The 27,951-nt window shown below is 38.5% G+C and overlaps 1 protein-coding gene across 1 annotated transcript in view; it reads right to left on the bottom strand.

Moving 5' to 3' along the window:
• Nucleotides 1-27,951, bottom strand: part of EFCAB5 (EF-hand calcium binding domain 5) — a 130,546-nt gene that overhangs the window by 41,462 nt on the left and 61,133 nt on the right. The window contains exons 9-14 of the mRNA XM_045986242.1: nucleotides 22,307-22,462; nucleotides 11,995-12,094; nucleotides 9,793-10,617; nucleotides 6,136-6,210; nucleotides 5,944-6,036; nucleotides 2,022-2,236 (exon numbers count right to left, since the gene is read on the bottom strand). Coding sequence (XP_045842198.1) covers nucleotides 2,022-2,236; nucleotides 5,944-6,036; nucleotides 6,136-6,210; nucleotides 9,793-10,617; nucleotides 11,995-12,094; nucleotides 22,307-22,462 — 1,464 coding nt within the window. The remainder of the gene's footprint in view (nucleotides 1-2,021; nucleotides 2,237-5,943; nucleotides 6,037-6,135; nucleotides 6,211-9,792; nucleotides 10,618-11,994; nucleotides 12,095-22,306; nucleotides 22,463-27,951) is intronic.

Here is a 27,951-nt window from a genome sequence, read left to right as displayed (position 1 = left end):
CAGAACAAACAGGGTTGCTGGGGGGTGGGGTGCTAGGGATAGGGTGCCTGGGTTATGGACATTGGGGAGGGTATGTGCTGTGATGAGTGCTGCGAAATGTGTAAGCCTGATGATTCACAGACCTGTACTCCTGGGGCAAATAATATATTGTATGTTAATTAAAAAAAAAAAAGAAACAGGATAACAAAGCACAGGACACACTATCCATTGTGCAAGCCGCTATCCTATGGTTATTCCCTCAAAAGTGCAGCAATATTTCTAAAAACAGCTTTATAAAAAAAGCTGGGACTAAAAGGGAAAAAAAAATAAAAAAAAAAGGACAAAAAAAAAAAAAAGCTGGGACTAAGCATGATAGTAATGGGAAATTGAAGCATTTAATTTTTTTAGAAGATTTTATTTATTTGAGAGAGGAGAGAACGTGAGGAGTGGGGAGAGAGAGAGAGAAAGAGAGAGCGCAGGAGCAGAAGGAGGGGCAGAGGGAGAGGAAGATCAGACTCTCCCACCCAACAGGGATCCTGATCCCTGATCGAGCAGGGCTCAATCCTAGGAGCCTGAAATCATAACCTGAGCCAAAGGCAAACGTAAAGCATTTAATTTGAATCCTCTAAATACCGTTTTTCTGTTTCATTCCTAGAACAAAAACACAAAACACAATAAAAAACAGGCATTCTCTGCATTGGACTAAAACACATTAACTTAGGAAAGGGGCTACGCTCCTTAAGAAACTTTGATTCATTCCTCTCCACTCCCTTGCTGGTCGTTCAGGAATATGATAAACAGACGGCATGCTCTACCTGGCTTCCTGGTGGGATATGCAGGGTGAAGGCAGTGTTCAAACAATGAAAAATGACTATATTCAAAAATTATTTTTATAATTTATAATTTAACATTGATCTAACTTGACATTGATTTTATTTACCTTTCAGATTTTTTACTAAATTAATTATATCAGTCAGATAGTAACTAAATTGTTATCCAGATAGATTTAATTGCTAAAAGAAAGTGAATATACAGCACTTGGTTAAATGGGGGAATTGCAACTGAGGAGGCAAAAGGGATATGAACTCTAGAATTAGGTTGAGAAGTCTCATAAGGCTGCTGAGATGAGTGAATATGCCTGGTGAATGTAAGCTACATATTTTATAAGAGGGCACATAAGTTGGGGGTGCCTGGGTGGCTCAGTAGGTTAAACCTCTGCCTTCGGCTCAGGTCATGATCTCAGGGTCCGGGATCAAGCCCCGCATCTGGCTCTCTGCTCGGCAGGGAGCCTGCTTCCCCCCCTCTCTCTCTGCCAGCCTCTCTGCCTACTTGTGATTTCTCTCTGTCAAATAAATAAATAAAATCTTTAAGAAAAAAAAAAAAAGAGGGCACATAAGTTGTTTGTATCAACTAATGTGTATGTACCTATCTATCTCTCAACTATGTAGTAAGTTCTTAGGAAATATGTATCACCTGGATTCACATGAATAAAAAATACATGTACAAATCATAATTGTACACCTAGGTATATGCATTAGTAAATGAATTCACACAGCAGTCTGCATACAAATGCATTTTTTGCACATACACATATCTGCTCCTCAGAATCTGCTCTTCAAGCTTCAGAGGAGGAAAACGAAAACTGTGCAATAAAAGATCTCCTGTCACCAGCGATCATGTTATTATTAGGGGAATGAATTCTCTGCAGTGTGATCTCGGAACATTTGACCATAAAATTAAATACTTAATGGCTATGCTCATTGAAATAAAGCAATTAGCTTGATAATAAACTTTTTTTTTAACAAACTTTATTTCTTTTTTAAGTAGACTTCACGCCCCTTGTGGAGCACAATGCAGGGCTTGAATGCACGACCCTGAGATCAAGCCCTGAGTTGAAATCAAGAGTCAGATGCTCAACTAGCTGAGCTACCAAGGACCTCTTGGTTATAAATTTTTAAAGGACCACATTAGGAGCAACTGAGGTTGAGAGCTTTACTAATAATATGACCCCACCTGTTTTATGGATAAATAATATTACTCACCTGTTCTAAGCCACTTATTTTCTCTTCTTCTGTTTCAACATAGCCTCTCTTAAAAAAGGATGTGAGGGTCTCACTGACACTCAAGGGGGTATCTTCACCAACAAATGTCTCCAGAAGTTGCACAAACTGGAGCAGATTTAAGGAAACTCCATTGAAAGCACTTCTACCTTTTATGTCCTTGTAAGACTGAATATTTCTGATAATTGAGTGTAGGTCTATAAAGCAGGAAACATACAACAAACAGTAAAGTGGACAGTTTCTTAAAGCTTAGAGGAAATACACAAATACTTATTGTAATAAAATCTGCTACTCTTTTCCTGTCAGAAACCCATGCTCCCTTCATGAGGAAAACATCTTTTCCCCACTGTCAGCTTATATTTTTATTTTCATTTCACGTGTATCAATAGTTCATTTTTATTGCTGAGTAATATTCCATTTGTAAATATATCACAATTTTTTATTTATTCTCTTACTGAGAGATACCTGGAGTGTTTCCCGAAAGTTCAGGCTATTATGAATATACCTGGTTTACATATTCTTCATATGTTTTGCTGTTGTCATTGTAAACATGCTTTTAACTCTACCGGATAAATAACTGGGGTTGGAAATTCTGGATCATGGGTAAATATGTGTTTGGTTTTACAATAAACACACAGATATTTTCTGAAGTAACTGTTACATTTTAAACTCCCACCAACAATCCTGAAAACTTCCAGTTTCTTCACAATCTTGCCAAGAGTCGGTGTTGTCAGTCTTTTTCATTTTAGCCATTCGGGTCAGTGGTGGTTTCTCATCATAATGTTAGTCTGTTTTCCGTAATGCCGAATGACATTGCACACTTCTTCATGTGTTCATTGCTCATTCTTATGTGTTTTATTTGCGAAGCATCTATCAACATGTTCTACTAATTTATACTGTGTTGTTCACATTTTTATTTTTGAGTTGTTGAAGATCTTAATATTTTCTGGATACCAGTCCTTTGTCAGATATAAATTTTACAAATAGTCCAAGTATTTTTTCCATATCTGTGGTTTATATACATACTTCTTTAATGACATGTTTTAATAAACAAAAGTTTTATTTGATGAGATCTAATTTGTCATCTTATTCTTTACGGTAGTTTCTTTTTTTTTTATGTTTTAAGTTTCTATTTAAATTCCAGTTAGTTAAGAAACAGTGTGATAATAGTTTCAGGTGTACAATACAGTGATTCAGTACTTCCATACATCACCCTGTGCTCATCACAAGTGCCCTCTTTAACCCCCATCACCTGTTAACCACCCCCATCTCTGCTCTGGTAACCATCAGTTTGTTCTCTATAATTGAGAGTCTGTTCCTCTCTCTCTTTCTCATTTGTTCTCCTTTGTTCATTTTGTTCTTGAATTCCACATATGAGTGAAATCAAATATTAGTCTGTCTCTAACTTATTTCACTTAGCATCGTATATACTAGCTCCATTCACTTTGTTGCAAAGGACAGGATTTCATCCTTTTTTATGATGGAGTAATATTACGTTATATATATTTTATATATCTTTGTTTTATATATATAATGTAATATATTATATGTAATGAATATTATATGTAATTTTATATATTATATGTAATATATATTATATGCAATTATGTGTGTGTGTATATATATATATATATAAAACAACCTCTTTTCTTTTTTTTAAAGATTCTATTTATTTATTTGACAGACAGAGATCACAAGTAGGCAGAGAGAGGCAGGCAGAGAGAGAGGCGGGGAAGCAGGCTCCCCATTGAGCAGAGAGCCCGATGTAGGGCTTGATCCCAGGACCCTGGGATCATGACCTGAGCCAAAAGCAGTGGCTTTAACCCACTGAGCCACCCAGATGCCCCCTCTTTTCCTTTTTTTTTAAAAGAGATCTTATTTATTTGAGAGGGAGCAGGAACTCAAGTTGGGGGAGGGGCAGTGGGAGAGGCAGAGAGACAGGCAGACTCCCCGCTGAGCAGGGGACGAGATAAGGGGTTCTATCTCAGGACACTTAACCGACTGAGACACCCAGGCACCCCTACACTACACCCAGACACCCTACACCTCTACACTACATTTTCCTTATCCATTCATCAGTCGATGCACATTTGGGCTGGTCCCAAAATTTGGCTATTGTTGTTAATGCTGCTATAAACATTGAGGTGCATGTATCCCTTTGAATTAGTATTTTTGAAATCTTCGAGTAAATACCCAGTAGTGCAGTTGCCAGATGGTAGGGTAGTTCTATTTTTAACTCTTTGAGGAGCCTCTATACTATTCTCCACAGTGGCTGTACCAGTTTGCATTCCCACCAACAGTGTAAGACGGTTCCCCTTTCCCTGTATCCTCACCAACACCTGGTATTTCCTGTGTTGTTAATTGTAGCCATTCTGACAGGTGTGTGGTGGTATTTCACTGTAGTTTTGATTTGTATTTCCCTGATGAGGAGTGATGTTGAACATCTTTTCCTGTCTCTGTTAGCCATCTCTATGTCTTCTTTGGAGAAATGTCTATTCATGTCTTCTGCCCATTTCTTAAAAGGGTTATTTGCGGGGGGTGGGTATTGAGTTTGATAAGTTCCTTATAGATTAGATGAATCAGGTGGCACTGAGCATCCTCCACCTTTGCTACAAGACCATGTGATATAGGTCTGGCCAGTGATTTCCATAGGACAGCAATGTAATCCCCTATATGTAAGGAGAATGAGCCCCAGAACTTTTGGGGGTACTACTGGGGACCAATAACTCTTTTAGTATTCTGATTCCTGAACATAGGATATAGGCTTAGCAACACCCTTATGGACATCTCTACCACAACATGGAGAAAATGACCTGAAACTGAAAGTTACACAGAGAGGAACAGGGCTGAGAGGCAGAGACAGTGTCTCATTGCTATTATTGAGCCCTTGTATTCATTTGCGCCTGAAGCCGGCTATGGTCTGGATTTGACAGTTCAATAAATCTATAGATACTACTGCAACCTCTCCCCCAAAGAGTATTGACTAATATATTTATCTTGAAGCTCAATCTTATAATACAAAGCATATTTCATAAAATATCAGCCCAGAGACTTATGTTTGATTTATTCACTGATTCAATCATTCATACCCTCATGCCTTCCATTTGAGATCTGACTTGATCTAAAAATAATCACACATGCAGTTTTTTAAAATGGTAAAGCAAAACTGAAATAAAGAAGTAAGACCAAGAGAAGAACATGAACTAGCAGGCCCCAGGAGCTTGACCAATGCCGTGCATTTTTACCAAAATATTTTGAGGATAGAAAGTTTGTTATTTGACCCAGGCTTAAATGAGAAAAAATTTGCAGACAGGAAGAAAATGATCCTAATATAATTAGTTCTACTACTTGTTGATGAAAGGTAAAATGATAAAAGAACAGTGCAGTAAAATATGAGATCTTGCTGGAACAATCACTGTTAAATACATGGTTTATCTCAGAGCTAAAAGCTACTCTTTGCTCTTTCTGTTAAGTCGATCTTTCTTTATAATAAGTCTTCAAAAATGAGACAGATTCAAATCAGTCTCACATACTGAGTTATGAAACTACCAGGGAGAGGAATCGCTGGAACGATTTCTATTGAGTTCTAATAGCCGAGACCTGATTCCCTTTGTGTACCTGGATCATAGCTTCAAAACAGTTATAGGGCCATGTGATGGTAAAAACAAATTGTATCCTAGTGCACACATTTTAAAGCAGAAAAGTACATGCCTACAGGTACACGACCACCAAAAACATTCATCTTGTGTATGTTTAGATCCATCAGCTCAGGGACAAAATAATGCAAAGATCGCCTGCCCTTCTGTCTTGTCTAAGTTCAGTGTTTATCATGGGGCACCACAGTAAATTAAATTCATCAGTTGGACTGCCGTCTAGTTTTCCTAGTTTGATTGCTAACCCGTACCTGTGAACCTGGAGTCACTGAGGAGTAAGTTTGCCTGTTCCTCATCTTCACATTTGATATTATTCATCTTCCAGTTGCAAGACGAAAGTTCACCTACAAAATATACATTCCACAACATAGACAATTTAATTTCACTTTCATAATGTCTTCGTTCTAGAGTATAAATGAAAGGGGGATTAAATGAGGAGTCACCTGACCATGACTTTCCTTCTATTTCTTGGGATTTATGACAGGATGGATCTTTCTGATTTTCCTTTTTTGTAGTTTCTAAAAGGTGCAAAAGAAAGTGGCTATAATGAACTGGAATTTAAATAAAACTTGAAAGAAAAAAAAGAAAATGGCTATAAATTGGATATTATATATTCTATGATACAGTCCTAAATTAATGAATGAGAAATATGCCTTGCATACAGAACACCAAAAACATTCTATCAGGTTATTTCCCATCTATGTTACGTCACATTCAACCACAAAGATATCACTTAATAACTTTACTTGTTGAGAGCAGCTCTACGATGAAAGCTCTTTGTTGTACCCAAATATGACCACTCAGCACGAGGGCTACATTTCCTAAACTCTGTCACAGCTAGATGTCACCAAATGCCTAAATTCTGACCAATGTGATCTGTGGGCTAGTGATGTAATGCCTATCTCTTCTCCTTCCTCCTTACCTTCTTTTTTTTTTTTTTTTAAGATTTTATTTATTTGACAGAGAGAGAGAGAGAGAGCGCACAAGTAGGCAGAGCAACAGGCAGAGGAAGAGGGAGAAGCAGGTTCTCCACCGAGCAGGGAGCCTGATGCAGGGCTCGATCCCAGGACCATGAGATCATGACCTGAGCCGAAGGTAGACGCTTAACTTGACTGAGCCACCCAGGTGCCCCTTCTCCTTACCTTCTTTTTTTTTTTTTTAAGATTTTATTTATTTATTTGACAAAGATCACAAGTAGGCAGAGAGACAGAGAGGAGGAAGCAGGTTCCCTGCAGAGCAGAGAGCCCAATGCGGGGCTCGATCCCAGGACCCTGGGATCATGACTTGAGCCGAAAGCAGAGGCTTTAACCCACTGAGCCACCCAGGCGCCCCTTCTCCTTACCTTCTGCTTCGAATCTGGTTGCGGTAGTGAACCATCCAGGACTATGTGGTTAGAGGAGACACAAGGTAGAACTTTTTTTTTTTTTAAGATTTTATTTATTTATTTGACAGACCGAGATCACAAGTAGGCAGAAAGGCAGGCAGAGAGAGAGGGGGAAGCAGGATCCCTGCTGAGCAGAGAGCCCGATGTGGGGCTCGATCCCAGGACCCCAAGATCATGACCCGAGCTGAAGCAGAGGCTTAACCCAATGAGCCGCCCAGGAGCCCCCACAAGATAGAACTTTAGCCTCTGCTGATTTCAGGGAACTGAGCTATCATATTAGTTTTAACTTTTATATCAGAAGGAAAGAAACTCCTATGTTGTTTAGACATTTCTATTTTGTTTTGGTTTTTTTTTTTAGACACTGTCATTTTGTTTGTCTGCTTGTTTTAAAGATTTTATTTATTCACTAGAGAGAGAGAGAGAGATGAGAGAGAGCTCATGAGTGGGGATAGAGGCCCAGGGAGAGGGAGAAGCAGACTCCCCACTGAGCTGGGAGCCTGGCGTGGGACTCGATCCCAGGACCTGGAGATCATGACCTGAGCCAAAGGCAGAGGCTTAACCATCTGACCCACCCAGGCATCCCTAGACACTGTCATTTTGGATCACTGTTACACTTAACAAAATCAAGTCCTTACTAATAATATCTGATTGACTAGAACGTCACAATTTTTCTAACTGCATCCCTAGTACGTAAGGAGAGCCAAAAATTAATAGCCCTATTTTTTAAAAAGATTTTATTTATTTATTTCACAGAGAGAGATCACAAGTAGGCAGAGAGGCAGGCGGAGTGAGGGGGGAAGCAGGCTCGCGCTGAGCAGAGAGCCCGATGTGGGGCTGGTTCCCTTGACCCTGGGATCATGAGCGGAAGGCAGAGGCTTTAATCCACGGAGCCACCCAGGCGCCCCTAATAGCCCTATTTTATGGAGAACCAAACATAATGCTGAAAAACGAGATGTTTCCAATTAGTTACTGATAATGTAGAATCTAGAACATAGGTTACTCATGACTTAGAGGAGTTTTGAATAAGGATTTTGTTTGGGACTGTGGGACTTTAAACTTAAAGAGCAGATAAAGCTTCTGGAATGTTTCAATGGCACGATTGACAGGGTTTGGGGGCTATGTCTTTCCTGTACGGGTAAACTCTTTCGGAACAGCTGAGGCTAGAGGATGAGCAGGAGTTTGGTTTTGAGCCACAGAGTTTCAGATACCCGCCACACACGCCTCTACCCTATTTCACTACACGTTCTTTTCTGCGAAACACGTTCCGTGGTTGAGAGTTAAGTACTGTGGTTGAAAGAAAGGACCGCTCGCCACCATCCACCCTCCGTGTGAATCTCACAACAGCAGGGGCCATAGGCAGGAAGGTTGTCTCTGGTTCCTCTCACCAGGGAAATTACTTGGTGACCTGGTGGATTTCTTACAGCCTGGTTTCTCTGATAAAATAAAGTTGCTATAGGCACCCCCCCCCCAATTAAGTTAAACTAAATTAAAGACGTTTATGCTTACTTAACTGAGGTCTTAAGTGGTATTGAGACTGGCTCTCTAAGAAGTTGGAATTTTTCAGCAAAAAGGTATACACTGGCATAGGCCATTCAAAGGAAATGTCTTCTGCAGAATAAATATTTGAAATGCAGGAGTTTTCTGTCTTAAATATAACTTTCAGAAACTCTTCTAGAACATACATCTTATATAACTGAAAAATGCGAGATCCATTTTATAGTTGAAGTTAAAGACTTTTTTTTTTAAAGATTTTATTTATTTATTTGACAGTGTGAGAGAGAGATCACAAGTAGGCAGAGAGGCAGGCAGAGAGAAAGAGAGAGGGAAGCAGGCTCCCTGCCAAGCAGACAGCCCGATGTGGGACTCGATCCCAGGACCCTGAGATCATGACCTGAGCCGAAGGCAGCGGCTTAACCCACTGAGCCACCCAGGCGCCCCGAAGTTAAAGACATTTTAAAAAGCAGCTTCTAGGGGTGCCTGGGTGGCTCAGTGGGTTAAGCCTCTGCCTTCAGCCTAGGTCATGATCTCAGGGTCCTGGAATTGAGCCCCGCATCAGGTTCTTTGATCAGCAGGGAGCCTGCTTCCCCCTCTCTCTTTGCCTGCCTCTCTGCCTACTTGTGACCTCTCTCTGTCAAATAAATAAATAAAATCTTAAAAAAAAAAAAAAGCGGCTCTAAGATGAGACACCATATTTAAAATGAAAGGACTTCTGGGGCCCCCGGGTGGCTGAGTCAGTTGAGACTGATTCTTGTTTTTGGCTCAAGTCATGATCTCAGGGTCCTGGGATTGGGCCCTGCATCAGGCTCTGTGCTCAGTAGAGTTTGCTTGTCCCTGTCTCTCTGTTCCTCTTCCTGCCTTCTCTCTGTCTCTCTCTCAAATAAATAAATAAAGTCTTAAAAACAAACAAACAAACAAAAACCAAAACTGAAAGGGCATCTACTACCTTTTCGGGAGTCTAGTGAAATTTTTTATATGTAACATCACCAGATGGCTTCCTTATGAATGGGCTTCCTGTGCAAAAGGAATTCTAGGTAAATTGACAATAGAAACACTCTGGTTTGCATTTAATTGATTGTTCAAGGCCTAGACACATGTTGCAGAGAATGATCTGGTATGCCAGAAAAGATCCTAACTGGAATGAGTATTTTCTAAAAAGACTTTTAACAATCACTCCACAAAACATGGAGCTGATGGCATAGGTGAACTGAGTTACTACCTGACAGACGATATTTTCTTCTTGATGTCGGGACTTCCTCGTGCAGTTCAGGATTCACAAACAGTCCTTCATATATTTTCTCCTGAGTCCTCTCTTTCTGTGGGGAGATTTTAGTGTGCTTATAGGAAGTAGTCTCCCTAGATATACTACTTTCTCTGAAGGTACTCCCTCTTTCTGATTGTAAAGCTGAACCCTGTTGTTTTTCTGGAATTCTCTCTCTGGGTGGTTCTTGTTCTGCAGTTGACCCTTTATGTGATCCTTGCTCTGCTACTGACTCTCTGTGTGATCCTGGTTCTGAGGTTGACCCTTCCTCTTGCCCTTGTGCTGATACTGATTCTCTGTGGAGTCCTCGTTCTGTAGCTGATTCCATGTTGACTCCTTGTTCTGACACTCTTTCTGGTGGCCCTTCTTCTATTACTGAGTCACCATGTGGTCTTTGTTCTATTATGAACTCTCTACTTGATCCTTGTTCTGGAGTTGACCCCGTATGGGTTTCTTGTTCTGTTACTGGTTTTCCGTACAGGTTTTTTTCTCTACTTGACTCTCTGTCTTGTTCTTGTCCTTCAGTTGAAATTCTGCTTGGTTCTTGTTCTGCAGTCATCCTTCTCTGCTCTCCTGGCAGTACTGACTCACTGTGTTCATCATGTTTCTGTTGATCTTCTGGAGTTTCGAACGATTTTCTTTGGGTTTTGCTGGCATGTTTTTCAGAAAGTAATGCATTCATCTCTAAGAGAACTTTGTCAAAGTCTTCATAAATATGTTTCTGATTATCCATGTCTCCCCAGAACTCAGACAAGTCTATCTCTTCAAATTCAATGAATGGCCCTAATGCAGAAAAAATTTTTTCTTTAAATAATTGATGTTAGAATGAAGAATCAGAACTAGTAAATTAATGCAAAACAGTGTTGATCACCGTAATTGTAACATGGGCCTATTGCTTTAAATAAATAACAGTTACCTTTCCCTACAACACAATAAAAGCAAAAAGATATTCTAGGGAACATAAAAGATACTCACTACTGTAAGTTAGAAATTATCCCTTCCTAAAAGGTGTGGCTTTGGTAATAAGCATGATTCTTCCTTTTCTACTTGGAGAGTTGCTTAGACTGCCAAAACAGTAGAATTTAACTACGACTTTTGGTCCTCCAACAATAAGCCTAGTATAGGGATGAGGAAGAGGACACATGTCTTCCACCTCAAATACTTTTTTCAGTATCTACAGTATCAAAATAAAAGCAACTCTCTGTCACTCACTGGGCTATGCTCTCCTGATATTCATTTTCTCCCCCTTCCTTATTCTCTCCCTTTCTTTCTTCTTTATTCCTCGATTCTTTTCTTCCCAACTTATGTGAACACCTGTTTCAGAATTCTAGGGAAAGACTGGATGGCATTCACCAGAATCCACTCAAACAATAAAACAATGACAAAAACAAAACAATTCTGGTGTCCAGGACTACTCTATATCACCCCCAGACTTTTAAGTATCCAACTGTTTTCACACAGAACTAAAATATTGACATTTTTGGGAAAAACCATCCATTCAAAGACTTTCTCTTCAAAACATAAAAATGGGGCACCTGGTGGCTCAGTTGTTTAAACATCTGGCTCTTGATTTTGGCTCAGGTCATGATCTCAGAGTTTTGAGATCAAGTGTCACATCAGACTCTGTGCTGGATATGGAGCCTGCTTAAGATTTTCTCTCCCTTTCTTCTCTGCCCCTCCCCCCTTCCTCCCTCTCAAAAGAAAAAATAAATAAAAATAAAAACAAAACCCATAATCCTACTTGTTTTGGTAGTAATGTAAAAAAAGATTCTTTACTGTGTAATTTTTTTACTGTGTAAAAATTCTTGGGAGAAGGAAACATTTTTCTCAGAAATTTTAGAATTCTGAGTTGGACATTAAAACTGGAATTACCATTACCAACTTAATTTCCAAAACATTCAGATTGCCACTCGAGCACCTCTTCATTTGAATGAACTTAAAATTGAGTTCTAACTTGACCACTTTTAGTACTGGACTATAGTGAAAAATACATCTAGTTGTGATGAAGAGTGAATCTTGCGGGAAATGAACAGTTAGATTAGCTGTCATGATCTAAGGGAGATGTCCTGTGAAGGGATTCCATGGGAATGCAATGACTTTTATCAGATGAGTATACTATGTCATTCTGGCTTGAGCATACTCCTTCTGAATGGCACTTACATTGTCTTGGGTTTCGCAGCAAACTTCTAAGCGTTTTTGAACTTTGGTCATAGAATGTTTCCAGCAAGACCAATGTCCTCTGCCGATCCAAAAACCCTACCTAAGCAGAAAGTTAGCAGTTAGTTGATTCAGGAGATTTAAGATTTTTATGTAAATGAATACAGTTTAGTGAAGCTTTTATCATTGCCACTGGTACCATCGTTATGTAAATAAAAGCTGCAGAGTCAAAAATCAGGAAAGCTATGTCTTGCCTTTAGGCTTATTCTCTACTCCCCCATCCTGTGACATGTGTAAATGTCCTTCACTTAATAGATGCTTAACAATAGTTACTGACTTAATTGCTAAAGCCAATGTATAATGCTCAGTTCTTATCCAATTAGACCTGAGTATGGCACTTAACACTCCTCACTTGTTCTTTTTTGCATCATTTCTGAGAAACATTTTAACTACAGAAAAATCGAGAAAATGATAAAACTAACACTTGTGTTCCCAACACCCAGAAATGATGATTGTTAGTATTTTGGGTATGTACTTTAAAAACATATAATTGATATCATAGAACATATGTACTTCTTAAAGTTCCTTTTGTTTACTCAACATTGAGATCAACTCATATATGTGAAGAGATATATTTTATTCCTTTTTAGCTGCTTGTTCTGTAATTAAAAAAAATTTTTTTAGATTTGTTTATTTGAGGGGGAGGAGCAAAGGGAGAGGGAGAGAATCCTCACACAGACTCCCTGCCCAGTATGCAGCATTGTCCTAGGACCCTGAGATCATGACCTGAGTGGAAATCAAGAGTTGTCTGCTTCACCAACTGAGCCACCCAGGTACCCTCAAAACACTGTAATTTTTAAAAATTTTTAAATTTTTTATAAACATATAATGTATTATTAGCCCCAGGGGTACAGGTCTGTGAATCGCCAGGTTTACATACTTCACAGCACTCACCATAGTACATACCCTCCCCAGTGTCCATAAAAAACACTGTAAATTTTTTTAAAGTCCCTTTATTGATGGGCATTTTTTCCAGTGCTTAGATACCAAAATAATGCTGCAGTGGATATACTTATACACATTCCTTGCATATATGTATGAACATTTCTGTCAGTAAGTAATTAAAAGTGTTCATTTTTATCATGTTCAGTTAGCTGGAATATAGGATATCATTTATTTGTCAGAGATAGAGAGAGAGAGGGAGAGCACAAGCAGAGCGAGCAGCAGGCAGAGGGAGAAGCAGGGTCCCAGCTGAGCAGGAAGTCTGATGCGGGACTCAGTCCCAGGACTCCAGGATCATGACCTGAGCCGAAGGCAGATGCCCAACCAACTGAGCCACCCAGGCTTCTTTACTATGAACATTTTCAGCTTTAGTAGTTATTGCCAAATTGTTCCACAAAATACCTATACTTCTCACCATTACTGAATGAGAATATCATTTCTCCATATCATGCCAATACTTGATATTATTACAGTTCATGATTCTTCCAATATGATAGGTTAAAAAGAGTATCTAGTTATTTTAACTTGCATTTCCCTGATAATTAGTGAGATTAAATATATTTTCATATGTTTACTGTGTTTTTATGTTTCCTCATCTATGGAAGGCTTTTTATATCCTTTTCCTTTCTTCTGTTGTGAAGAGTTGTCTATTTCTTACCAATTTGTAAATGCTTTTGAGAGAGAGAGAGCATGAGAGGAGAGAGGTCAGTGGGAGAAGCAGACTCCCTGCCCAGCAGGGAGCCTGATGCGGGACTCCATCCCAGGACTCCAGGATCATGACAAAGGCAGTCACGTAACCAATTGAGCCACCGAGGCGCTCCAATTTGTAAAGTTTTGATAATGATCATTCTGTTATCTATATAGCAAATACTCTTTCCAAGTTTAATCTCTTCTTTTTTCATTTCACTTTTGGTGAGTTTAACCAGATCAATGTTTTTAATTTTGAGGTAGCCAAATATATCGATTATTTCTTGAATGGTTTATGCTTATTAGAGGTATTCTTTAAGAAATATTACCTATACCAAGGTCAAAAGTCATGCTCTATATATGTGTTCTAAAACTTTTACAATTTTGTTTTCCACATTCAGGTCTTTGATTAGATAGGACATATTTTTGCACATTATTGAGGGCTCTAACCTAATTTTAATTTTTTCCCAATTGTCCCAACTTAGCATTTATTGATTAGTCTCTTATCACTGAATTATTTGCTACCTGTGCTATGCACTAAATCCTCACATACTCATAAATCTGATGCCAGGCCAAATACTGTTAGTATAACTTTATTTCTAAAAAAAAGAGGGGAAAAAAAAAAAAAGAGGGAAATTGGAGGACCTGGGTGGCTCAGTTGGTTAAGCATCTAAGTCTTGATTTCGGCTCAGGTCATGATCTCAGGGTCATGGGATTAAGTCCCATGACTGGCTCCATGCTCAGTGGATTTTCTCCCTCTTCCTCTGCTTATTTTTCTCTCTAAATAAATAAACCACTGAAAAAAAAAAAAAGAGGGAAATCCTTCCCAACTTGTTCTTATAATCTTTTTTGCTGTATTTGGACCTTCATTTCCATAGAGGTTTTAAAAAGGAAATCTTTTGAAAAAATACAACATACATTCAGAAAATTATACAAAAAATAAGCAAATGGTTTTTGTCACAGTATAATCACACACAGGAGCTGTTTCTCAAAGGAGAATAGTCAACATTAGTAGAGGGCATGATTTTGTTCTGAAAGTCAAGGAGTCTACCCTGTAATTCTTCTACTGCAACTTGCCATAACATTTTAATTTGCCCCATACTCTTCAAATACCGTCGGATCGTCTAGGTAATAAGGTACAAGGCAAAGAAGAGTTATTGCAGCCTACAAAGTCTACAAAGACTTTTCTTGCTCTGGGACTTAACTCTTGCAACTGACAGCTCAATTAGTGTGTAAGAGCAGCACATGAGAGTAAAGTTGTTCCTAAAATAGGTCCAATACGGTCCAATAAGCATTGTGCCTCTTCGTGACACGTGGCACATTTCCCTCGTATTTTGAGATATTCTGTTATGCTTCAGACTACTAGACTGCTACAACTTTTACCAAGATGGCAAGCCCTGATATTACATGGCTTTTATCTTTTTCCTTTGGACACATATGGGTTGTACCAAGGCATCTAAAGCTTCATGCTCAGCAGGTCCAATCACCATGATGGAAATCATCAAGGTAGTAGATCTGATGTTCTGTGGGACGTCTGCATAGTAGATTATAATAGAAAGAAAGAGGGCTGCCTTAGTGCTATGGTGAGGCATAAAAGTATAGTGCTGACAGGTGAAGTCAGACTTCTGTCTGTCCTTGTAAAGTGCTCTGGAGAAAATAGTATTTGACAATCCAGTATTTGTGAATGAGGGGGCTGTGTCAATGTGGTTCAATAAAGATTCCGCATGGTAACAACTGCAAATGGAGTCATAGTAACCTACAAACGTTTTTTTAAGCTCCACTTTCTGCATAGGCAAAAGAGCAGAATCAGACAAGAATGTGATCGGGTACTTTTTCTGAATCCTTCACATCATCCATGTATTTTTATATCTAATTTCTGTGGAATTGTTCTGTTTTTGTTTTATTTATCTATGTATTCATGTATGCATTTATGTATATATGTATGTATGTATGTAGTTATATTTTCCATTCTGGCAGACAGAGAAAGTTCAGGAGTTTCTATTTGGTTGTTCCTACCATGATAGCCTTCAGCCCCCAATTTGTAAGGATGCTGTTAGTTGCTGACTATGTCTATTCCAATTATACATTCAGGAACCAGAAATGAACATAGCTAAGGTCACAGATTAATTGGGGGACCAAAATACTATTTATCACTTGATATCTATAAACTCTACTTTTAACCAGTGGTCCACTGGGGCATTTTGAAATTCTAGGGATTAGTATTAACTTGGAGTCAGTGTCTGGTAATCTCAGAAAGTCTGGGATATCTCCCTCCTTCCAATATATTTCACTCTAGTAAATGGCTGCAGGTCTTTTGAGGAGCACTTGGAGTAAGGCCTACTGTATTTGCTTCAGGCAGTCTTATAGGATTCTTCTTCAAGAGAGCCAGCCTCTTATTCTACATCAAAGAATTCTAGGTGTGTAAATTAGCTTAAGTCTGGAAACTGGATAAGAAGCTAAGATTCTCCATTGAGGTGTCTCAACTGTTTCTGGACCCGTAGTTAGAGCTTTCTATAAATAACTCTAGCAACAATTTAGTAGATATCCTATCTATTTGACCTCAAAGGAAATCATGATCACCACAGAAAATTCATATGGATCAAAATTTTCAGATAGTCACTTTAATTCTTGCTGTTCATTGTGGTAATTCTAATTATATATTCAGTAAGTAGGTAAATAACTGTGGTGTGAGTCCTAGACAAAATGAGCCTATTATAATATGGGCTTTGACGTTGGGCAGCAAACCAAAATACCATTTATCTGTGGTATTGATGAGCACTGATTTTGACCAGTAGACCTTGTTTCTGGCAATTAAATACCATATCTTCTATCACTCTGGAATCCCAAAAGAATCCCATAATTTTAATGGCAGTATCTACTACCATCATCTTCAGCCTACAGAGGACAGCTACCAAAGACACTAATTTTCCCTTCATTGACGTATTTCTCAAGAAAGTGCCATCTGGACCCTCTGGGAGGATATGGTAAAGGTGCATAATAGGAAGGTTGCATAAGAGAAATCAACTTCAGCAACCTTATAAACCTTTGGATTTCTTCCTCTATAGCATGCCAAGAAGATTCTGGCATCTCAATCTCATTGAATATAGGCCTTATTTGGGTCAAGGTTTCAGTTTACCTACCATGGGAACTGTTAAAACCATTCTCAGATACTAAAAATATTACAGCTAAGTAAATCGTCTAAGTATAACAGTATTGACAAGTTTGATCCAATCCAAACTTACATCCATCCTTCTTAGTCTAAAAGTTTTGTAATCAATCTCCACACACATCCTCCAGGTTTTTGTTGTTATAAATGAGCAAAAAACTTGCTATTCTCTTGGAGTACCAACAGTAACTTCTCAGTCCAGATTTGACTTGCCCTGATGGGACATGCTGAGATCTGACTCCAATTTTGGGTCTAAAGGCAATGAATGTTGTTACAGGTGGGCCTTAAGGAAAATAGACATACCTCTGTAAGCTAATCGCCTTTAGTGAAGTTATTATAGAGACTCTAAGTGAAGAAAACCTAATATTCTCAAATAGGAGAGGGGTTGCTTCTGTTGCCAAGGGAGGCTTAGAGAGATTTGTAGCTCAAGTCTTAGCTTCCATCCAAATGTAAATATTCTAAGTCTCAGGGTCTCTCTGTTTTTTCAAGACGCATGTTAACTTAAATTGACCTCAATTAAGTATAACTGACATCCAATAAAATGAGCCAATTTTAAGTGTAAAGTTCAATGAGTTGTGACAATGTATACACCCATGTAACCACTACCACAATGAAGATATGGATTTTTTCATTAAACCAAGAAGTTTCCTTGTGCTGCTTTGTAATTAGTCCCCACTACTCATGGCTCCAGAAAACTATCATTCTGCTTTCTATTCCTATAGATTTGTTTTCCTTTTTCTGGATTTTCATATAAATGAAATAATGTACCATGTATTCTTTTATGTCTTCCTTCTTTCATTTATTATAATATTTTTGAAACTCATCAATGTTATTGTGTGTATTGGTAACTCATTTCTTTATTTTTATTTTTTTAAATTTTATTTTATTTTATTTTTCGGTGTTCCAAGATTCATTGTTTTTGCACCACACCCAGTGCTCCATGCAATACATACCCTTCTTAATGCCCACCACCAGGCTTACCTAACAGCTCATTTCTTTTTATTGCTGAGTAATATTCCATTGTATGGATATACTACAGTGTGTTTATCCCTAAGTTGAGGGACCCTTGGGTTGTTTCTAGTTCAGAGTTGTTGTGAATTGAACTACTAAGAGCATTTGCGTATAAGGATTTGAATACAAATATATTTCCAATTTTTCCAATTTTATTTCATTTCTTCTTGGTAAATACCTAGAAGTGGAATTGCTGGTTGCTGGGTCATATGGTAAGTATATGTTTAACTTATTAAGAAACTGCCAAAATGTTTTCCAAAGTGGTTATTCCATTCCTATCAGCAGCACGTGAGAATTCTTCTTACAGTGTTACGTATGTTACGTATGTAACATATGTAAAAGATACATTGTTCCATATCTTTGCCAATACTTGTCATTGTCAGCCTTATTATTATTTTTTTTTTTTTTGTAATTTCAGTATGGTTAACGTATAGTGTTCTATTAGTTTCAGGTGTACAACAGAATAATTCAACAATTCTGTACATTACTCAGTGCTCATCATAAGTGATTCTTAATCTCCTCTACCTATATCCTCCCATCCCCCTCACCCCCTTCCTCTCTTGTAACCATTAGTTTGTTCTCTATAGCTAAGAGTCTGTTTTTTGGTTTCTCTCTCCTTCTTTCTTTCTTTTTGGTTTCTCTCTCCTTCTTTCTTTCTTTGTTCATTTGTTTTGTTTCTTAAATCCCACATATGAGTGAGACCATATGGTACTTGTCTTTCTCTGACTGGCTTAATTCACTGAGCATTAAACCCTCTAGATCCATCCATGCTGTTGGAGCAATATTCAGGGAGGATTGCCTGAAGGATGCACAGACATTTCAGATTGTATAAAATATATTCCTTACTTAAACCAAGTTGGCAAGGATCTGAGAGCCTAGACTGCAATATGTCGGCTCCTTTAAGAATTGTTTTTTTTTGTGGGTCCTGGGTGGCTCAGTCTGTTAAGCAGCCGATTCTTGATTTTGGCTCGGGTCATGATTTCAGGGTCATGAGATCAAGCTTTGTGCAGAGCTCCACAATGGGTGGGGAGCCTGCTTAAGATTCTCTCTCTCCCTCTGCTGCATTTTCTCTCTTTCAAAAAAAAAAAAATGTGTTTTTTTCTGAATTGTAGTCTTACGTGGTGTCATTTGTCTATATTTAAGGCAGTTATAAGAAAGTGTCCTAAGAAAGTGTTTCATTTCTTATAAGGCCATCATAATGGATGTTCCCTTCATTGCGTAGGACCCCTTAAATGAGTACTTCCAGGAGAAACTCCCGACTGTACTTTGAATCCCAAATTTCTGTACGTCTTCTTTTTCTTTTTGGGGAGGGAGAGAGAGAGAGAGAGAGAGATTGAGAATCTCAAGCAGGCTCTACACTTGGTGCAGAGCTCAACGTGGGCCTCAGTTTCACAACCTTGAGATCATGACCTGAACCGAAATCAAGAGACATTTAATTGACTGAGTCACCCAGGTGCTCCTGTACTTCTTCTTTTTTTAAAAAAAAAGATTTAATTCAATTCCAGTTAGCTAACATACAGTGTAATATTATTTTCAGGCATAGAATTAAGAATTCAACACCTATATAGAACATCTGCTGCTTATTAAAACAAGTATCCTCCTTAATCCCCTTTACCTATTTAACTCATCCCCCCAACTACCTTCCCTCTGGTAACATTAGTTTGTTTTCTACAATTAAGAGTCGGGGGGTGCCTGGGTGTTGTACAATCACTGAGTTCTACTCCAGAAATCAATATTGCACTATATGTTAACTAAAATTTAAATTAAAAAATTTTTAAAAAGAGTCTGTTTCTTGGTTTGTCTCTTTTCCCCCCATGTTCATTTGTTTTGTTTCTTAAATTCCACATATGACTGAAATCATATGGTATTTGTCTTTCTCTGACTGACTTATTTCACTCAGCATTATACTCTCTAGCTCCATCCATGTTATTGCAAGTGGCAAGATTTCATTCTTTTTTATGTCTAAGTGATACCTAATAGTAAATCAATCTCTCTCATATATATATATATATATATATATATATATATATATACATATATATGTATCACATATTCTGTATCCATTCATCAATTGATGGACACTGGGCTCTTTCCATAATTTGGTTATTGTTGATAATGGTGCTATAGACATCGGGGTGCATGTATCACTTTGAATTAGTATTTTTGTATTCTTTGGGTAAATACCTATTAGTGCAATTGCTGGATGGTAGGCCAGTTCTATTTTTATCTTTTTGAGGAAACTCCATACTGTTTTTCAGAGTGGCTGTATCAGACCTACCTCAGGAAGTAAGAAAAATCCCAAATAACCTAACCTTACATTTAAAGAAGCTAGTAAAAGAACAAGTGAAGCTTAAATCCAGCAGAAGAAGGAAAATAATACAGATGAGAGCAGAAATAGATGATACCAAAACGGAATAAAACAATAGAATAGATCAATGAAACCAGGAGCTGGCTCTTTGAAAAATTAATAAAATTGATAAACCCCGAGCCAGACTTGCCAAAAAGAGAAAGGACCCAAATAAATAAAGTCACAAATGAGAGAGGAGAACTAACAGCTAACACCACAGAAATACAAAGAATCATAAGAGATTATTATGAAAAACTATATGCCAACAAACTGGACAATCTAGAAAAAATGGATAAATTCTTAGAAATATATACACTACCAGAACTGAAATAGGGAAAAATAGAAAATTTGAACAGATTGATAACCAGCAAAGAAACTGAATCAATAATCAAAAAATCTCCCAAAACCCAAAAAAGGCCAGGGCTAGATAGCTTCACAGGGGAATTCTACCAAACATTTAAAGAAGAGTCAATATCTATTCTTCTCAAACTATTCAAAAAAAGAAGGAAGAAAGGAAGGGAGGGCGGAAGAGAGAGAGAGAAAGAAAAGAAGGAAGGAAAGAAAGAATGAATGAACGAAAGAAAGAAAGAAACAAAGAAGGAAAACAAATCCATTCTGAGGCCAGCATTGCCCGGATACCAAAACCAGATTAAAACGCCACTAAAAAAAGAGAACTACAGGCCAATATCTCTGATGAACATGGATGCAAAAATTTTCAATGAAATAATAGCAAATTGAATCCAACAGTATTTAAAAAAATCATTCACCACTCAGGTGGGACTTATTTCTGGGCTGCAAGGGCGATTCAGTATCTGTACTTCCTCTCCCAGTTTACATTTATCTCACATACATTGTCAATAGAGTATTTAGTTATGTTTCCCTTTTCACGTTCACTGCTAGGAAGCTTAGATTCAAACTTGTTGATGACCCAGAACAAGTATTTAGTCATTATAGTATACACTTGGGGCTTCATTTAGTATCCTCTCATTTTTTTCTTCTCTCATCCTACTTTTTATCTATGTTCCCTTGTTGCATTTTATCTAATTAGTAAGCATCCTTAAATCTTTTCTGGAACATGGGAATACAGATAAATATTAAGTTCATAAAAATGTATTTTTTTAAAGATTTTATTTATTTGTCAGAGAGAGAGAGAGAGAACAATCAGGAGGAGCAGCAGACAGAGGGAGAGGGAAGAGCAGGCTCCCTGCTGAGCAAGGACCCTGATGGGGTACTTGATCCCAGAACCCTGGGATCATGACCTAGGCCAAAAGTAGATGCTTAACTGACTGAGCCACCCAGGCACCCCACAAATATATTTCAATAAAGCTTGTATCTATTTTTACAAATCCATTTGGTATCCTGGCTTACTTGCACCCTTCCAAATACCATTCTTAGAAATACTTTTAGATATCAACTTTTCTTGTGTTAAGTAGCAGCATAAGAAAATGTGGTAAGCTTCCTATTCCCAACACCTCTTTTCTATAGGAAGTCACCAGCAAAGAAAGTAAGGAAAAACAATCGTAAGTGCCCATTCGTGAATGGGAAAGAGATTTAGAGACAAGATGTGCATTGTAAAATACAGTGAAATGGTAAGATGTAGTCTACAGGCTGGTACCACTCTGTGACAAAGAAAGGTACAGAAACTGAGAATAGTATCTAGACAATTTTATAACAACTTGAGAAAGTAGCTGATAATATATCAGATTTGAATCTGATAACCAAAATATGTGGACTGGGGCACCTGGGTGGTTCAGTTGAGAGTCTGACTTTGGCTCAGGTCATGATCTCAGGGTTCTGGGACTAAGCCCCGTGCCCAGCTATGCAATCAGTGGGAAGTCTGCTTATCCCCTCTCCCTCTACTCTGCCCTCCCCGTTTGTGCTCTCTCTGTCTCTCTCTCAAATAAACAAATGAAATCTTAAAAAAAAAATGTGGATTATTTTTGGCATGTGCATTTTTCCCCCTAGCAGTCCATCTTCACTGAGTGTCAGTCCACACTGGATTAGCAATTAAAAACAGCATCATCATACCAAACTACAACCTAAAAACTGGTCCTTCACAAAAAAATAGTTTGAGAAGCACTGCTTTAAGAGTCTTATCTTACCTTCCCATGGTCACAGTCCAGGAAGAGTTGAGCAAACATTTGTCTCCGCATGTCCGTTTTTATGACCTCCCGGAATTCATCTGCACAATGACAAAGGTGCTTAAGGAGATTCTCAAACATTTCACTTTTAAAGTCTGCAATGTGTGAAGAGAGGTACTGCAGAGAAAAAGAGGATAAATGAGTTGATTTAAAATAGGCTCTTTACTTGGATTTTTCCAAGGATTCAGTCAATGTACATCAAATTATTGGCTACAATTTTTTCCATATCATATGCTTGTCACATAGATAAAAGCATTTTCATGTTAGTACTACTCTACAGCTTGCTGCAGAGAGAGGTGACCAACACAATCCCCAAAACCACATACCAGTGCGGCTATTTTTGGAGCAATTCGCCTCTGGATCACATCAGCATTATATAGGGCAGACTTTTCACCTCACAGTATGAACTAGCAGCAGTTATAAAACGTTGCCTGTACATTAATAGTTCTAAAAATTGAAGACAGTTTTCCTTTTGATGTATGGCATATAAGACCATGCTCTTTCCAAGACTAGCTATGTTTAATGATTGGAGTATAAGAAATGGGGATTGTGGGTGGTTTTTCTGTCTTCTGATATTATAATAAGGTATCCTTTGTCAATTTTAAAAATTATTTTGGAAGTGTAGAGTCTGAAAACATCTATGCTTGTGGGCCATTTCTCTTGATCCCTGTTGAATAGATTCCCAGAAGTGAGAGTGCTAGCTTAGAAGGTAAAGGCATCTATATTTTTGAAAGGTTTGGACATCAGGTTTGTGCCCTTTTGTGTTTCCATCACTAATGAATGAGTGGTTATTTCTCTTCAGCCTCACCACCAGTGTATATTGCCTTCTGGATTTTTGCTCATTTGATGGGTCAGGAACACTACATTCTTGATCTATGCCTGACTATAATATCTTGCGTCACGTATGTGGATCTAGCACTGAAAAAATTTCTGAGTGAACTCTTCTTGAAATGTTGGCACAACTCAGAAGTCATGGATTTCCTCCTCTGTTCCAACCAAGCACAGTGATAGCCCAATTTGTACTGGTAGTCCAATATGGACTGAATTACTCTACTTCCATAGCCATAAACAATTGGACCAGGGGATGATCCTTAACCTAAACAAAGTCATTCAGGTTCTCTTCACTAGGATTTGGGAATTAGGACTGAAAAATTGTCAGCTGTCCTCTGAGAGGGGCTGGACCTATAATGTAAACTTAAGAGTTGTTGGGTGGCCAGATACCTCCAGGTGAACTAAGTATGTAGGAAAAGTCAGTACCTAGAGACAGATGAAACAGAAAGCAGAGAAAAGTGTCTTGATGTTTTTTAAGTCCCTGTTCTAATCTCCTCCAGAAGTCAGACCATAATCTTGCCCTTGGACGCCATACATTTCATTTTCAGCAACACTAACTCAGGTTGGCTTCCATTTCTTGCAGTTAAAGGATACTAACTAATATAGTTTGTTTAAAATGGGTAAGTCTGGGGGTGCCTGGGTGGCTCAGCGGGTTAAAGCCTCTGCCTTCAGCTCAGGTCATGATCCCAGGGTCCTGGGATCGAGCCCCGCATCGGGCTCTCTGCTTAGCTGGGAGCCTGCTTCCTCCTCTCTCTCTCTCTCTCTCTGCCTGCCTTTCTGCCTACTTGTGGTCTCTATCTGTCAAATAAACAAATCTTTAAAAAAAAAATGGGTAAGTCTGGTGGTGGATATTAAGGAGGGCACGTATTGCATGGAGCACTGGGTGTTGTACATAAACAATGAATCTTGGAACACTCCATCAAAAACTAATGATGTATTTTATGGTGACTAACATAACACAATAAAAAATGAACATTTTTTGGGCATATTTTATTGACATAATTTTTGAAATGAAGGAGATAGTGTATATTTCACTTCCTCATTAAAATCATCTAGGCAAATTTAGAAATGTGTTATGTAAGAGATACGTTAGGTTTGAATCCATGCTAATGAATCATAAACCATTATTAAACTGGCTTAGAGATCAAAAGGAAAATTTTTTTAAAAAGATTTTATTTATTTATTTGACAGACAGAGATCACAAGTAGGCAGAGAGACAGGCAGAGAAAGAAGGGAAGCAGGCTCCCCGCTGAGCAGAGAGCAGGGCTCGATCCCAGGACCCTGGGGACATGACCTGAGCTGATGTCAGAGGCTTTAACCTACTGAGCCACCCAGGTGCCCCTCAAAATGAAATTTTAAAGCAGAGTAAGAAAACTATTCTAAATATTTAGTTTCTTTTGTGGCTGAAACCTAATTGTCACTATTTTTGATGGATCGATGAGTACAGTTAAGTTTTTATGTGTTACCTTGGGATGCAGAAAAGTGTAATGTTTAAGAACTCACATTTTGCTTCATCAAAACCCCAATGGCATTTCTCACAGAACTAGAACAAAGAGGGGCGCCTGGGTGGCTCAGTCGGTTAAGTGGCTGCCTTTTTTTTTTCTTTTCAGCATAACAGAATTCATTGTTTATACACCACACCCAGTGCTCCATGCAGTACATGCCCTCCATAATACCCACCACCAGGCTCACCCAACCTCCCAGCCCCTGCCCCTTCAAAACCCTCAGATTGTGTTTCAGAGTACATAGTCTCTCATGGTTCATCTCCCCTTCCAGTTTCCCTCAACACTTATTTGTGGAGCATAACAAATAACATGGAGGACATGGGGAGATAGAGAGGAGAAGGGAGTTGAGGGAAGTGGCTGCTTTTGGCTTGGGTCATGATCAAGCCCCGCAACAGGCTGCCTGCTAATGGGGAAGCTGCTTCTCCCTCTCCCACTCCCCTGCTTGTGTTCCCTCTCTCGCCATGTCTCTCTCTCTCTCTGTGTCAAATAAATAAAATCTTAAAAGAAAAAGAACTAGAACAAAGAATCCCAAAATGTGTACAGAACAACGAAAGACCCCAAATAACCAAAACAACCTTGAGAAAGTAGAACAGAGCTGGAGATATCATGCTCTCTGATTGCAAGCTTTCCCAAAAGACTATTGTTAGCAAAATGGTATGGTATTGGATTAAACACAGACACATAGAAAAATGGAATAGAATAGAGACCCCAGAAATGAACCTATGCATATATGGTCAACTAATCTATGACAAAGGAGGCAAGAACATACAATTGGGAAAAGACAATCTCTTCAAAAATGCTGTTGGAAAACTGGACAGTTACATGCAAAAAAAGTGAAACCAGACCACTGTCTTATACCATATACAAAAAACAAATTCAAAATGGATTAAAGACTCGAGTATAAGACCTGAAACCATAAAACTTCTAGAAGAAGACATAGGCAGTAAGCTCTTTGACATTTGTCTCAATAATATTTTTTGACCATTTTCCTGAGGCAAGGGCAACAAAAGCTAAAATAAACAAATACAACTACATCAAACTAAAAAACTTTTGCGCCATCAACAAAACAAACCGTCAACAAAACCAAAAGGCAGCCTACTGAGTGGGAGAAGTATTTGCAAATCAGACATCCAATCAGGGGTTAATACCCAAACTATATAATATAAAGAACTTATACAACCTAATATTTTTTAAAAACCTGATTTTAAAAATGGGTAGAAGCTTGAACAGAATTTTTTCCAAAGAAGGCATACTGATGGAATGGCCAACACACACATGAAAATATACTCAACATCGCTAATCATCAGGGAATTGCACATTAAAACCACAATAAGATCACCTTACCCCAGTCAGAATGGCTATTTTCAAAAAGAAAAAAATAAGTGTTGGTGAGGCTGGCACCCTTGCCTTTGATTTTAAAAGGCAAGTGTGCAAATAAGGGCATCAGTCAGAAGTCTAATGGAATAAAGCATTGTGAGAGGATGATGGCTTAGCACAGAGAACAGGTGGTGAGAAGACACCAGATTCTAAACATTTCTAGAAGGTGGAGGAAAAACAAAAACAAAAAACAAAATCCTCACATTTTGGAGCCTATCTGAGTTCAAAGCCCAGTTCCCATACTCACTGGCTGAGTAATCTTGGCTGAGTTATTGAACTTTCCAGTTTCTTCCTTTGTGAAATGTTCATCACAGAAGCTATCTCACTGGGTCATGAAGAGGATCCTGGTATTTACAGAGTACAGGTATTTCATGTAATAAGTTCTTTGTAGCCATTGCTCTTGCTCCCTTTTGAGCTAGGTAAGAAATTGACCAAGGAAGTTTTTTCTCTAGAATGAAAGTCCTCTCAGCTGACAAACCTATTTAGAAGGAAAAACCCAATGAGATCATTGATTCTCAAATGTTGTCCCTTGACCACATCCCCAGAGAGCTTGTTGGAAGCTCTGAGAGCATTATTTGAGAGCTTCTTAGAAATGTAAATTTAGGGGTGCCTGGGTGGCTCAGTGGGTTAAAGCCTCTGCCTTTGGCTCAAGTCATGATCCCAGGGTTTTGGGGTCAAGCCCCGCGTTCTGGAGTCAAGCCCCACGTTCTGGGGTCAAGCTCCGCATTGGGCTCTCTGCTCAGCAGGGAGCCTGCTTCCCTTCCTGCCTCTCTGCCTATTTGTGATCTCTGTCTTTCAAATAAATAAATAAAATCTTAAAAAAAAATTAAAAAAAAGAAATGTAAATTTAGTATAAACATATGGGTGCACATATCCCTTTGATTTAGTATTCTTGGATTCTTTGGATAAATACCCAGTAGTACAATTGCTGGATAATGTTGTTCTATTTTTAACCCTTTGAGGAACATCCACACTGGCTATACCAGCTTGCATTCCCACCAACAGTGCATGAGTGTTCCTTTTATAGCAGCATTATTTACAGTAGCCAAGATATGGAAGCAACCCAAGTGTCCATCAAAAGAAGATGTGGTACATATATAATAGAATATTACTCAGCCATAAAAAAGAAAATCTTGCCATTTGCAATGACATGAATGGAGCTATAAAGTATAGGTTAAGTGAAATAAACCAGTCAGAGAAAGACAAATACCATATGATTTCACTCATATGTGGAATTTAGGAAACAAAACAAACAAGCAAAGGGAAAAAAAATAAGAGAGAGAAACAAATAAAGAAACAGACTCTTAATTATGGAGAACAACCTGGTGGTTACACAGAGGGGAGGTGGGGAGGTTGTAATAGGTGATGGGGATTAAAGAGGGCACTAGTTGTGATGAGCCCAGGGTGATGTATGGAAGTGTTGAATACCTGCAACTAATATCACACTATATGTTAACTACTGGAAATAAAAACTTTTTTTTTTTGAGAGAGAGAGTGGGGGAGGGGCAGAAGGTGAGGGAGAGAGAGAAAATCTTAAGCCAGCTCTTCAGCATGGAGTCTGATGGGGGGCTTAATCTCATGACCTTGAGATCACGAACTGAGCAGAAATCAAGAATCAGACGTTTAATAGATTGAGCCAACCAGGTGCCCCAAGATAAAACCTTAGAAAGAAGGAAAGAAAGAAAGGGGGAAAGAACACAGTTTGTTGGGGTGGCTATTAAACCAAATGTGTATAAAAAGAAAAAAAAAAACATTTTGGGGGAAATTGGAGGGGGAGACAAACCATGAGAGACTGTGGACTCTGAAGAACTGAGAGTTTTGGAGGGGAGAGGGGTGGGGGTTTGGGTAAGCCTGGTCGTGGGTATTGTGGAGGGCACATATTGCATGGAGCAC

The sequence above is a fragment of the Meles meles genome, chromosome 18 (assembly GCF_922984935.1).
Source record: "Meles meles chromosome 18, mMelMel3.1 paternal haplotype, whole genome shotgun sequence".
Classification (NCBI taxonomy): Eukaryota; Metazoa; Chordata; class Mammalia; order Carnivora; family Mustelidae; genus Meles; species Meles meles.
Note: the sequence above shows the minus strand (reverse complement) of the source record. Positions and strands in the feature narration are given on the sequence as shown.